This window comes from Panthera tigris, chromosome C1 (genome assembly GCF_018350195.1).
Source record: "Panthera tigris isolate Pti1 chromosome C1, P.tigris_Pti1_mat1.1, whole genome shotgun sequence".
Taxonomy (NCBI): domain Eukaryota; kingdom Metazoa; phylum Chordata; class Mammalia; order Carnivora; family Felidae; genus Panthera; species Panthera tigris.
The window spans coordinates 219,248,201-219,262,423 of NC_056667.1; the positions used below are offsets into that span (position 1 = coordinate 219,248,201).

At 52.4% G+C, this 14,223-nt stretch overlaps 1 protein-coding gene across 3 annotated transcripts in view; it reads left to right on the plus strand.

Moving 5' to 3' along the window:
- The window catches only part of PPP1R7 (protein phosphatase 1 regulatory subunit 7), a 29,822-nt gene that overhangs the window by 15,147 nt on the left and 452 nt on the right, over window positions 1-14,223 (plus strand). For 2 of the 3 annotated variants that reach the window (XM_007085049.3, XM_007085050.3), the window contains exon 9: window positions 648-734. In XM_007085049.3, coding sequence (XP_007085111.1) covers window positions 648-734 — 87 coding nt within the window. Of the gene's footprint in view, window positions 1-647; window positions 735-6,288; window positions 11,716-14,223 lie in introns of those variants that run through there. The other variant, XM_042995922.1, reaches the window with a different exon arrangement.

Consider the following 14,223-nt stretch of genomic DNA (forward strand, 5'->3'; position numbering starts at 1 on the left):
GTTTTTACTACAATGTTATTCAACTCTGTTAAATCTTTAAACCCTGAACTTTAAAAAAATGTTACTCAGGCTTAGCTCATATGCGTTAGAAAAACCGTATCTGCTGGGCATTCTTCGGATAGGGGGTTGTGGGGTACGCGCTAAAGCAGATGTTGTTAGAAACAAAAATACTGTTCTGAGGATTCCTTTTGATATATCGTGCGTGTCCTCAACAGAAACTAAATAAGTGTTGCTACAGTGGTTACCCCTTCTTCGGGGCCCACACCAGATGCCCCCATGCGGCCTCCCAGAGCCCCAGGCCTCCCCTGCTTCTAGGGAGGTGTCACTCTGCCCTTCCTAGGACTACACAGCCCACTGGGACACCGATCCTTGTAGACGGGGATCTGGGAGCCTGTGGTGGAGACTGTCAGATGCCAGTGTTAACGGGGGCGCTGCCGAGGTGGTGGTGAGGGTCTGTGTGCGAGTAGCACGGGTGGGCCGCAGGGAGTGGCGGGTGACCCCGTCCTGATAGCCTGCTCCTGTTCCTTGAGGGTAGGGAGGGTGGCTCGCCCCACAGCCGTGAGCACGGCGCCCGACGGCATGTGTGTGGTCACACGGTCATTATTGAACTGAGGTAATCCAGGAACAATCTTATTTCCTTATTTTAGAACAAACTCACGATGTTGGACATTGCATCAAACAGAATCAAAAAGATTGAAAACGTCAGCCATCTGACAGAGCTGCAGGAATTCTGGGTAAGTGGAATGACCGCCGGGATTGGTTCTGCCTCCGCTGAAGTGGCGCCACCGAGCGTAGCACTGAGTGCGTGCGGAGCGCCAGCCCCGGGCGCCTCCTATGCAGTGAGGTGGGGGGCGCTGTCGCAGAGTTTACTCTTGGCTGTGTGCGCCGGCATCACCCAGGAGCGGAACTCGGGCCCCACGTCATCCCAGACGCACAGACGCGGGCTGTAGCGGCATCCGCGTTTTCACAGATTCTGGGGATCGCAGCGCACAAGAAGATGTGAGAGGCCCGGGTCTGTAGGGTGAGAGTTGCCTGTGACCGAGAGCTTTCCAGATCCGGCCCGGGAGCTAGTGCGTTCAGTGCAGATAGACCGCAGCAGCAAAGAAGGAGAAGCCGGAAGGCTCTCTGCACTCGGTCCTCCCGGGCTCTGCCTCGTGTTTTCTGAGGCTAACAGGTGTGGGTTGGGGAGTGGTATCCCAGAGCCGGGAGGAAGAAGTAGGAAGAGAAGCAGCACGTCGCAGGTCCTAACTTCTTGACTCCTCTAAAGCGTTGCACGACGGTCACCGAGCTGAGGGCCACAGTGTCGGGCTCTGTGGCATGCTCTCCTGACGTGTGTGCGCTGCCTGTCCCCGGGCTGGAGGCCCGTGCACGGATCGTGGCACACGTTTCACCCTGAGATCCTTTGAAGCGAGCGTTGTCCTGGGTGTGCTCAGCTGACCAGGCTGTGCGTGGAGTCTGAGACATGACTCTTCCTTCCATAGCCGTGCTGCTGACCCTGCTTACGTCATCTTAAAAACTCCTCCAGGCTCCAGGTAGCCTGCTGTGAAAACGAACTTTGCCCCTTACCGATAGCGCTGGGTCTTGGGTCGTGTCAGGTTGTGGTGCCAGAGCAAATCTGGGGAGACCAGAACCAGAAGTAGAAAGGTGGGAAAAGGGTGTCAGGCTGGAGGCACCGGTGAGCTGCCACGAGCCTGGTGGGTCTAGCGTGCAGCCCACCCCCGAAGGAAAGTGAGGCTGCGGATAGGCTGGTTGGATCAGAGCAAAGAGTTTTGGCTCTGGAGAGGTGGGGGAACCACACAGAGAAACCAAACAACCAAACGAGTCCAGTGGCACGGGACCTGGGTGACAGGGAAAGGGCTCCTGGCAGAACATTTCAGGAGGCTTGGGAAACCAGCTGATACTGAAGCAGTGTTTCTGAGATGTGTGATTGCTTCTACATGCCCTGCCAAGGGACAAGAGCATGGGACATGGGGTGCTGAGACCACAGGTAGAGGCCAGCTGGGCACCCTGGCCATCGGGAAGGCAGGCAGGCAGGCTGGCACTTGCCGGAAGGTGGGTAGTGCCCTGCCCTGTAACACACAAAGCAGATGAAGACAGTCAAATGAGGCAGAGCCTACAGTGCTTGATGGTGCCCAGACTGCTTCCTCTTCTGATCTGCTGATCATAGCAACCCTGCGAAGCAGGCGGTATTATGCCATTTTACCACTGAGGAATTGCATTTCAGGAAGGGAGGTTGCAAACTGGGAGCTCTCAAACTCTTCTGTGCTCCTATCACATGTAGGGTTTGCTTAGCTATGAGCTGGTCTCTGAGAGAGAAATAGGAAGCCAGGCTTAATAAAATTTTAATCACCCGAATCCTATGTTTATTGATGTTCTGCTTGTCCTGCCAGTTACTGAGAGAAGGATGTTGGAATATCCCAAACATAACCGTGGGTTTGCTTTCTCCGTTCAGTTCCCCAGCTTTTGCTCCTTGTATCTTTAAGGTTTTTATTGGTTGCATACACATTTAGGATTATAGTGTCTTCTTGAGGCATTGTCTTTTCATCATATGGAATGTCCCTTTTCCGCGCTGCCCTCTTTGTTCTTGTCCTGAATTCTACCTCTCCGTGTTAATCTGGCCGTTCTATCTTTCTCCTGTTACTGTTTCCATGGGTCTCTTTCTCCATCCGTTTACTCAACCTCTGTCTTCATGATAGGTAAAATACGTCTCTCGTAGACAGCACATCGGTTTTGCTTTTTTATCCAGTCTGACCGTCTCTGCCTTTTAAGGGCAGTATTTACCCTGCTCACGTTTAGTACAATTACATTCACTTCCACTTTGTGCAATGGTTGGGTTTAGGTCTGCCAGCTTGCTATTCGGTTTTTATTTGTCCCCTGTGTTCTTTGTTCCTTTTTTTCTCTTTTCTTGCCTTCTTTTCGGATTAGAAAAACATTGTTTTTGGTAGTCTATTTTATTTTCACTATTGACGTAATTTGCTTATATCTGTATGCTGTATTTTAGGAATCACAAAATATATCTTCAATTTATCACAGTCTGCCTTCAAATGATATATCACGTCACAAATAATGTGAGTCCCTTACAGGAGTGTGCTTCCATTCCTCTCCAACAGCTGACATTGTCCTGTGTTTTACTTTTCATAGATTTAAGCCTTTTTGTAGATTTAAGATCAGTTATCTTTTAAGGAAATTTAATAACAAAATCCACTTATTTTACCATTTCTGGCATTTTTTAATTATTTTATGTGGTTTCCATTGTGCCATTTCCCTTCCACCTGAAGAATTTTAATAATTTTTTATTGTGCAGCCTGTTGTAAACCAATTGTTTCAGCTTTGATTTGTCTGGAAAAGTCTCTTTATTTTGCTTTCATTTTTGAAGTATGGGATTACAGCTCTACAATTCTAGTTTGCCAGTTTGGGGGGTTTGTCTACAGCACTTCATACGTGTTTCCATTGTGCTCCGGCCTGCACTGTTCCTGATGAGAAATTGTTAGTCATTTTCGCCCCTTCTGTGTGACATGTCTCTCTCCCTCCAGCTGCTTTTTTTTAATATATAATTTTTTTAATGTTTATTTTTGAGAGAGACAGCGTGAGTGGGGGAGGGGCAGAGAGAGAGAGGGAGACACAGAATCCGAAGCAGGCTTCAGGCTCCGAGCTGTCAGCACAGAGCCCGATATGGGGCTTAAACCCACGAACCATGAGATCATAACCTGAGCTGAAGTCGGATGTTCAACCGACTGAGCCCCCCAGGCACCCCTGTCTCTCTCCAGCTGCTTATTTATGTTCTATCGTCACTTCTGTTTCTTGCAACTTGAAGGTCACGTGCTGTTGAGCTTTTGGGATCTGTGAATTTATAGTTTTCAAAATCAGATGCAGCAAACTTCTGAAAATAATTTCCTCCAAAATTTATTCTGCTCCCCTTCCCCCAGTTTCTTCCTAAAACTCCAATTATGCATATGTTGTCCAGTGCTTGGTCACTGGGTCACTGGCTTTTATGTTGTGTGCTCGCGTTTGTATGATTTCTGTTCCTATGTCTGTAAGGTCATGATCGTCTGCAATGTTCATATGCTGTTAAGCTCTTAGAGTCAGTTTTTTAGCTCAGATGTTATATTTTTCAACTCTAAAAAAAAGTTTGGTTCTCTTTTTATAGATTCTGTTTCTCTCCTTAATGTTTGTGTTTCCCTTGAAGCCTTCCTTTTTCACATGGCTAGTAATTTTTGTATTAGGTGCTGGCCATTAGGATGTTAAGTTATTGGGGCACCTGGCTGGCTCAGTCAGTAGAGCATGCAATTCTTGGTCTCAGGGCTGTGAGTTCAAGCCCCACACTAGGTATAGAGATTACTTAAAAATAAAATCTTTTTTTAAAAAGATGTGAAGTTATTGACTCTGGATTTTTTTTTTTTTTTTTTTTTTTTTTTTTTTTTTTTTTTTTTTTTTTTTTTTTTTTTTTTTTGGCTTTCCTTTAAAGTGTATTGGCCTGTATATCTGGCAGACAGTGAACCTGATCCTTTTGAGGCTCACTTTCAGCTTTATCAGCGTGAATCTACGAAGCCTGTCCTCTAAGGCTACTCTGCTCTGTTTCTAGGCTGTGACCCTTCTTGGGTCTCTAGTGAATGCCCTGGGCATTTAACGAGGTCTCTGCCTCTGGTTGGTGACGGCACAAACATGTCCTTTCTGTGCATGAGCTCTGGCCTTGCCCAGTTCATTGCGTCTGGCGCCTCATGGCTTCTATGCTGTGGCCAGTCCTGTAATTTCACGCCACCATCCACACTCGGTTGTCAGTCCAAGATTCAAGGGGACACTGGGTGCCCTTCTGGAGCTTTTTTCCTATACAGCTCACTCCTCTCCAGAAATCCCAGCTGCCTCTGCCTTCCCAAACCAGATTCACTGTCTCAACTCAGTGTGGCCTCCAGGCTCTACTTGGGTTCCCCTGTGGTCCACAGCGTGCCTGCAGACAGAAGGCCAGATGCACACAGAGCTCACCTCCCTCGTTTCCCTGCTCTCTGGAGTCACTGTCCTGTGTCACCTGTTGTCCAGTGTATGCGAACAGCAGTTTCACGTTACTTGTCCTGTCTTCCAGTTTACGACAGAAAAGTGGAGTCCCGCTCCAGTCCTTCCCTCGCTTGAAGTGGAGGTCCTGTGACTTCATGTAATTTTTCACTTTTCTCTCTCACTCCTCCACGGCACACCGTGAGCTTCGCGGGGCAGAGGAGTCTCTCTGTTTTGCTCAGTCTTGCCTCACCAACCCCTAGAACAGTGCCTGGCACACGCTCGGTTGAATGAGAGGCAGGAATTTAGGAGAGGAAGCTTGGGTAGCTGGGTGGAGACCAGCTGTGGATAACATTGAAAATGACCCCGTGCAGGTACGTGAGCTGAGGGTTACTGTATTAAAAACGGCTCCTAGAGGGGCGCCATTTGAAAACGGGAGGTGGGGGACAGAGCACGAATAGGCATGTCACAGAATAAGAAGTAACAGTTGCTCGTAGATACATAAAGCGTTTCCTACTTATTAATTTTTAGAATACACTGAAACAGTGAGATGTGGTGTTTTGATGGTCAGGTTGACAAAGCCTTTGCTAGAATGAGGCGTGCGTTGTGGCAAGCACTCCCTTGGGCGCCGGCAGGACTCTGGTGGACACATGTTCTGTGGGGCATTCAGAGCCTTGGAACTTTCACATCTAAGACCTAACAAAATGATGAGAAAGTCAAAGATTATGTACAAAAATACATAGACATCAGGATCTGGGTTTGTTGTTTTTTTTACAGTGGAAATAGCTTTGTTGTATTTTCTAACGATAAAAGTATTTGTGTTCGTTGTAAAAAAGAAAAAGATCAGATTACAAAGAAGAACGAGAAATCTGTTTTTTCCTTGGTTTTCAGCGTTTAGTGTCAGTTTAGAAAAGGTCATAAACTCAAAACTTATAAAAACAATTGTCCAGATTTTCTTCTGAAACTTTAAATTTGTATCATTCATATGTTCTCTCCAACTTAGGGAATAATAAATTATGATATGGCCACATGATGAAATATTATGCTACTATAAAGCAAGGCTTTCAAATGACGTTTGTAAAGGGGATTTAATTCCAGGAAAATGCCCATAATGTTGATGGGAAAAAAGGAAGGGGCCAAGTATTTGGGGGTAGATCCGGGTGTTGGTGAACTCAGTACACGTGGACGCTCGCACACAGAGAAAGGCCAGAGGAACGTGTGTAGAAACGAGAAACCCTGCTCTCTGGATTGCACACATACAGCGGTTTCCTTTTTCTCTTTCTACTCTGCGGTTCCTCCAAGTTTTCCATGGTGAGCACTTACGTCTCTCGTGATTGAAAACCAAAGCATGGAAAAGTACATTCGAAGAGAGCAGAGGTGAAGCTGACGCCAGTGCCTCCCGCCAAGATAGGCTCTGTGGCTCACAGAGAAGGCCGAAGAAGACAGAACAGAACATTAACAGCGGTCTTCCTTTTGTGGCGAGACCGCGCATGATTTTTATCTTTTTCTTTTCCTCCCTTGCTGTATTTCCCACTCCTCGGCAATGAACATTTTTATCTTGGGAAGAAAAAGAGAAGGAGGTGTATTTCCACGCATGCTTGTCAGCAGGGGCCGAGCAGGTGAGCCACATGGCCGCCTTGTGTGCTCCATACTGGCGGGAGTGCAGGGGCCAGTGGAGGCCAGCGGAGGCCGAGACCCTTCTCCTGCTGCCCCACAGGTGACTGAGGCCACGTGAGCAGACCTGGCAGGTCGCGGCGGGGTGAGAAAGAAGGGAGTGAGTTCCAAGTGAAACATCGATGGTGAGTCAGCAGAAACTGGTCACCAGCTGAGGGAAAGGCGAAGGTCATGGGCAGGGAGATGTGTGGGGCCGAGCAAGAAGGCAGCAGTTGAGCTGGGAGCTGTCTAGACAGCCTCCCCTTCACCAGATCATCCCGGCTCCCAGAAGTCGGCGTGGACGAGCCCAGATACATAGCGTGCTGCGCAGAAGTTAGTGCGTGCGTGTGTAAAGTGTATAAATAAGAGCGGGTACACGTGTCCCTCCTTTCTGCAGAGAGAAACCCCAGAAGCATCAACCTGCAGAAACGGTCGCCCGTGGGGCCCGAGGGGAAGGTGGAGGGTGTAACAGCAGACCGTGTCTTCTCCAAACACATCATTTTGCAGAGTTTTGGTTTTTGAAAATGCTTTATGCATTTTTTTAAACATTTTTAATTTACAATTCTAAGTGGACTGAAACGACTCAATATTTCAAATTCCTACAATAATGACACAGAAGACAGTGACGCAGGAAAGAGTTCTCTGACCATACGGCCTTTGGGAGCTGCATCCTAAGCACAGAGAGAACTCCTAAAGGATCTTGAATGTCCCTTGGTGGTTTTATTAGTGATAATATTGGTGTTATGATTTTGAAACTATTTTAAATATGTTACAGGATAAATATACTAACGTGAGTAGGATCCTTCCGAATACTCCACATACAAGAAAATAGGCACAAATACAAAGTCACACTAGTGTGGCCTGTCGTGTTGGGTTTGGATCTGGGGCCAGGTTTAGGCATGGAGGAAAGGCCGTCAGTCTTCCCATCTCGCACAAACAGCTGTCACATGGGCAGGCATAGGCAGTAGCTGTTTCCAGGCCATGGGCTCGGGGCGACCACCGTGTCCACACCGCGGCCCTCAGCCAAGCGTGCTCGCCACACACAGGTGGGCCCAGACACAGAGCTGCGGTTTCCCCAAGCAAAGGAAGCAGAAATCGGAGCTTGGGTTCCTGGGGCTGAAATTTTCAGGGCAGGCTCGCAGCGGGGCGATGGCCACACGGAGACAAAGCCAGAGAAATCAGCCTGAGGATCCCTCAGCCGAAGAATAAGCTGCACATGGGCAGCAGGCCTGGCAGAGGACAGCTGAGGACGTCGGGCCGGGCGGAGATTCCGGATGCCACGCAGCGTGTTGGAGGCACCGCGTTCCAACCTGCCAGGGCCGGACGGCTGGCCCGACACCCCAGAAAGCGCATCGACAGCCCAGCACAGCCACACGTGAGAGGCACATACGGCACTCTCCCGGAGCCTGCGGCCAGGCCTTCACGGGACCAGGAGGCTTCGCAGAACACCGCTCTTTAGAGGAGGACAGCAAAACGCAGGCTGCAAGAAGTGTGGCATCCACAGCAGCCAGTGTGCAGAGAGGCAGGAAAGTGCCACCCAGAACAAGGAGAAAACATCCATGGAAACCACAGGAGATGACCGATGATGTGTCCCCCTCACTGAGGTCCTGGCATTCGTGCCCACGTGACCCCTGCCCACAAGTGTGTGTGGGCCTTACCGACTCATTTCCAACAAAACATGGCAGAGGCCACAGGAGCTCACCCCTGTGCTTGGGCTATGAAGAGGCTGCCCTCGGTCCCAGGGACTCTGTCTTGCTCTCCCTCTTGAATCCGTACCTGAATACGAAGTAACAGACACCTCTTCTGACGCCAGCAGCACACAAGGCACACATCCCCTTTCTTGAAATGCCCTACAGATTGTCCACAAATAGGCGATTGTGATATTCTACCAGTGATTTACAAGATGTACTTTGAGAATTCTTCCACACCGCTGTTTGTAAGATGTCACTGAGTTTAGGGGAAATTAAATGTAAATCTTCCATATAAATATCAGCCACAAAAAACCATCGTAATGGGAAATACATCCTGTGAAGTTAGGGTCTCAAAAACCACACGCAGTCTGCTGGGAAGATGTCGAGCAGGGAGACTGTCAAAAGCAGAATTCCAGTCGTGGACTCAGGCCACCTCATCCCTGGATGCTAAAATCACTGAAGAGCTGGATGTCTGCCGTGTGTCGCCCCACGTAGAATTTGCTAACTGCAAAGGGCAACTTCATCCATAGGACCAAATTTACCGTCCCTGACAGCAACAGCCTGATGCTGTGTCCCCCCGCCCCCCGTGTGAGTCATCTATAAAGCATACTTGCCAAAAATGTTTATTTGCTCTAACCAAGCATTCAGACCTAACTTTGAGTTTACAGGAAACACGGGGGCTAGAAGAACATGCTAGATGACACCAAAAGAGAGCCAGAGGGTACATCCGAATGAGGGGCATTCCACAGGAAAGTTAACTGAGTTTCTTCACAAAGTCAATTTCATTTAACAGAAGAAAATAAAATGTGAGTAGAAGGTGGGAAATGTTCTAGAGTAAGAGACCTCGTACCTTCTGGGGAGATACTCTCTAAGGGTCGCACCCCACCCTGTTCCTTTACGCCCCGGTTGTAAAGAACATAACGGGGGACAGGAGGTGCCGTGTTTTCCCTCAGTGAGTATAACATCTTTGCCCCGGCCTGGGCTCAGGAGACTCTGAACTGTGTGTGGAAACAATACAAGGGAATGGTTTTGCGCTCCATTTTGGAAACATGAAGATAAGACTCTAAAAGTTATCTGTATCCAAGACATCATTCCAGTGTTCCAGTGGGGAGGAGTGAAATCTCCAGTTCCGCACTGATGGGATCCTGGAGGAAATTGCCCGGAGGCCGACTGGATCACCCGAAATGCTGGAATCTGGACTTTATAGAGATAGTCTCCCTCCCAGAACTGGCGGCATGCTGGTGTCCGCGGGCACCGTGACGTGCAGGACGGCAAGCGTGCGGTGGGCAGATAGGAGAAAACGTGTATTTTGAACCAGAAGAGGACCGGGCGCTGTGCGGCCGCCTGTGCCAGAGCTGACAGCCTGAGTCCACCACTGTGATGTTATGAAAAGGTTTTTAAGCAATGTTGCAAAAAACCTTCTTTCTTCCAAAGAATGCTGTACTGCTACTTTTATTTTGCTGTGTTAAGGTCAAAGCGTAGGTACGTGTGTGCACCGTTTCAGTGGCTGTCCACTTTGGTGGTGGATGGACTGCTTCCTCGGCACTTCGAATCGTGCCCACTTTGCATTTGGCCGTGTGAGCGGCTCACAGGTGGGTAGATTTATGCTTCATCGAATAACACTTGAGAATGCGTCCTGAAGGAGCTGTTCTCCAGCGTCCCCTCCAGGGGATGCACCACTCAGGCCGACGGCAGAGCGCCTTCTCAGCGCCCGGGCCCTCTTGCAGGTTTCCGTCCCTTCGCGGGGCCAAGACCTGGGTTTTGGAAACCTAGACTTTCCGAAGCAGGTGGCACCCTCGGCCCACAAGAAGTCATGTGAAAAGAGGGTTCCTCGCCCAAGGAGGTCTGGGAGTGCGCGGGCTCACGGGGAATTAGTGCAGACGTTCTGGCCGTGGCCGCTGAGCGGGTAGCGGACTGGCCTCCAGCCATGAGCAAGTACAAGATGTGGTTTGGCTCTACCCGGGCAGAGCACGAGGCTGTGGCCCTGGGGAGGCGTGGCAACTGTGGAGCGAAGAACAGAACCCGCGGTCAAAGTTTATGGCAAGACAAGGCATGAGGCACTGCAGAGGGGGTAGCCGTGCAGAGAAGGGGCCCAGCACACCGTGGCCGAGGCCCGAGCCGTCTGGGCCCAAGGCCGCCCCACTCAAGGCTCACGCGGTAGCAATGCCGGGGTGCGGTGCCCACGTAGAGAGAGCTTGCCGACACCCTCAGCATCCAGGCTGGACTCCACAGAGGCCCTTCCTGACGGAAGGACCCCAGGCTCAGATTCACCCTACCGCAGACCCACCCTAAATAAAGCCTAAACCAAGCTCAAACTATCTCCAGAGGTGGAGTTTGAAGGTTGGTCCCACCGAGTCAGGGGGACCCTGACAAAGGGTGAAACCAGGTTCACTCAGGGCGTGCTGATCAGCTGGTATTAGAACAAAAAATCCATTCTCTTCAAAGAATCCAGTGTCGATAGCACGTTATCCACAATGTCTAGCGTTTGGTCTAAAATCACAGATCTGTAAATAGGAAAATATGATCTGTGCTTAAAAAGAAGTTGTCATAAGAAACCAAACGCTTGGTGCCAATTAATCTCTGGGCCTGGAGGGGGGTTGTGGTGTCTTGTTCTCATGCCCACCTCCGGACGGTTCTTCCTCCTCCCTGAAGACCTCCCACCACGCAGCCTGGTGTGCTCACTCCACCCCGGGGGCCTCACCCCTCCCTTCCTTGAAGATGTCGGGACTCACTCCCACCCAGCACTGCCCCTGCCACGCGCGGTCCTTGCTGCTCTCCGAGTCCGTGTAGGTGTCCCAGGGGCCTGGCGCCTCCTCACCCCCCCGAAAGTCACGGTTGCTGACACCCCCCCTGACGGACCCCGAGCCCTGTGGTTGCCACTCCACGCGGTCCGCTCCATCCGCCAGCATTCCCATCTGCTTGCTGCCCCATCGAGACCATCACCAGGGACCCCGGCCCCCTCTCCGTCTCTCGCCTTCTTGGGTGCTCACCCCCGCACCACTCCTACATCAGGAGGCTGCTATCGTCACCCCCTTCGGCTCGACCGGCTCACCCTGCAGAAGGTGTTAACTTCGCCTTGGCTGAGCCCACCATGCTCCCCACGGTGCCTTCCTGCCTTTTGAGCCAAGCTTAGCCCATCTTCTCCGGGTCAGCTTCCTCCGCCCTCGCCGGACATCCTTGCGTGGAGAGAACCTCACTCTCAGCCCCCCATCACGGCGGGTGTAGGCGGTTCTCTGCGGCCACCTCCTCTTCGTTCAAGGACGCCCACCAGTGACGCCCCTGCCCCAGCCCATAAAAGCGTTTCCACCCGTGCACAGACGGGCTGCAGCCTCTCCTGTCCTGAAGGCTGCCCTCTCTCCTTGACCATGACCCCCTCCCCCCCCCACCCCCCTCCGCCATCCCTGCCCTCCTTTGCAGGCAGCCTGCTCAGGAGACCTCTCGTCTGGCTGGCTTGTCACTCACCTCCACCCTCCACTCTGGGACTCGCTCAGCAGCAAGCTCTCCCCGTGGCCTAGGACGGGCACGCACCCCCAGCCACGGTGTGGCCCGCCAGCCAAGATGGTCTAGCGGTCGGGGCCTGTGCTACACCTGGCGTGTTGGAAGCTTCCCTCCACCAGCAGACACGTGGCTGGATTCAGTGTCCCTCGCACCCCTCACTCTACGCCGGAGTGCCTGCCCGGGGTCCAGTCTTGGGCCTTCTCTCTGCCTAATGAGCCTCTCCAGTCCAAGTACCCCCGTCTGCTCCCAGCACCCACATTTATATTCCCAGCCCGGGTCTGTCCTGGGCTCCGGATTTGCAGCAACAACTGTGTGCCCAGCGCAGGACGTCGTTGGCTGACTACCCACCCCCAAACCCAGCAGCACGTCCTGAGCCCGTGAGCCTCCCTCCCCAAGCTGTCCTTCCTCCATTTTGTTCAACAGCCTCCCAGTTCTTCGGGCCAAAGATCTCAGAATCTTCCTTTGTTTCTCCTTATCTTTTACACATCACATGCAAGACGACGCCTTCCCTCCCCCTTCTACCCAGAATCCAGCCTCTCTGCACCTCTGCCATCAACACCGTGCCACAAAGCCACCATCATCCCTGACCGGCACCATTAACACCACTTCCTAACGTGCAGCACTCTCCACACGACCATGACCAGATTCAAGTCCACAACCCTTCCAGGGCCGCCATCTCAGTCCTTCAGAGTCCCCACCGCCACCCCCATGTCATGTCGCTGCTGAACCCCAGCTCCTAGAACAGAGCCTGGTACGTGGGAGGTTCCCACGCGTTCGCCCAGATGCTGAGCCGCTGTGTCAGTGTTTCAGACCCGAAGGCAAGGCAGTGTCCCAGAATTCCATGCCGACTAACGCGCTCTTGGCTCGCAGCGCTTGAACTCCCCTGGCGCTCCTGCGGAGGGGCCACAGGTGGGTTCCTGGAAAGGCTCCGCCTCCTTCCCATTGCGTGCGTGTGGGTCGCTTCTCTGTATGCAGAGGTGAAGATGAAAGGGGCCACGCTGTCGCCTCCACCCACCCCGGCTCCCGCTGCAGGTTCACAGAGGACGGACCTGCCCCTGTCCTTCGGGAGGAGCGCACCTGCCCTCGGCCTGTGTGCGCTTGGAACTGGGGGCGGGGGGGGGGGGGGGTCAGACCAGCAGGCCGTGAGGCTGGTGTGGCACCCCCCTGTTCGTGATGCCTACGCTCCCAGCGGCTTTCCGGCTTGTGCCTCGCTTAAACTTGGTCATCGGGGGCACCCGGCTGGCTCAGTCGGTGGAGCATGCGACTCTTGACCTTGGGGTCATGAGTGTGAGCCCCACATGGGCTGCAGAGATCACTTAAATAAAAATAAAACTTTAAAGTTCCTGTCATCCCAAACCCTCCAATGATCTGCTGGAGTCGGGTTGCCCTGCTTGTCAGAGCCAGCTGTGCCTCACCCCGACGCCGTGGTCTGGGACGTGGCATGGGTAGCATGAGATCGGCCACGGCGGGGTGTTTACACCACAGAATCCGGCAGACAGTACCAATCGGGGCTCTTTGAAATCTCTTGGAGCTGGTTGCTGAGGGCGCCTGCAGGACCGCCCGGCCTACGCCCTGGCCTCCGCACCCCCCGGGGCGGATGGCTGTATCTAGCCTTCAGAGACTGTCCCGCCATCTGTGTTCACGTGGTCCTCTGCCAGATTCTTGGGGAACTGGCAGAAGCCAGGGTGGCTCACCCTCTGAGCCTCCTGTCTCGCCCCCCACGGAGGAGCCACCACCATCCACAGGACAGGTGTGGACTGAGCGCCATGAGCACATGCTGTGACGGGCACTCTAAATCCAGAGGCCCACCATGCCCTCGTCTTGACGGTGGTTCAAAGAGAGAATTCTCCCTGGCTCTGGTGGGTCCTGTCCAGGTGGGCCTTGGCAGGATCGGGAGGGTGAAATCTAACCTGCTTTGAGCCTGTAACTCAGACTTCTGAGCCCCTCCTCCAGGTTCATATCCTGGGGCCATCATGTCAGCCATGTAAGGTGAGCGGTGGCAGGGCATTTACGTCACAGACCCCAGCAAGGGGCATCCCAGTGGGACAAGCCAGAGGCAACTTCGGGGACAGATGGACGTTTAGTCAGCGTGGCTGCTGCCCTGCTGACCATGTCACAGGCAGAGCGTGCCGTCAGGCCGTGGGGATGACTGAATGGGTCTGAAACAGAAACCGAACCTACTGTGACACGTTGCCAGGAGATGGGGCGGGGTTGTCCTCGGTGTTGCTCTGATCGCTTCTCCGCTGATCTTAACTTGGATTAGCCCCTTTCGTGGTGATGTGGCCCAAGTCCTGGGCATGAGCAAGAGCATTTCCCTTGGGACACTGCTGGAAGGTGGCCGAGTGGTACCGAGCGGTGACAGGGTTCCATGAGGGCACCAGGAAGACTTAATACC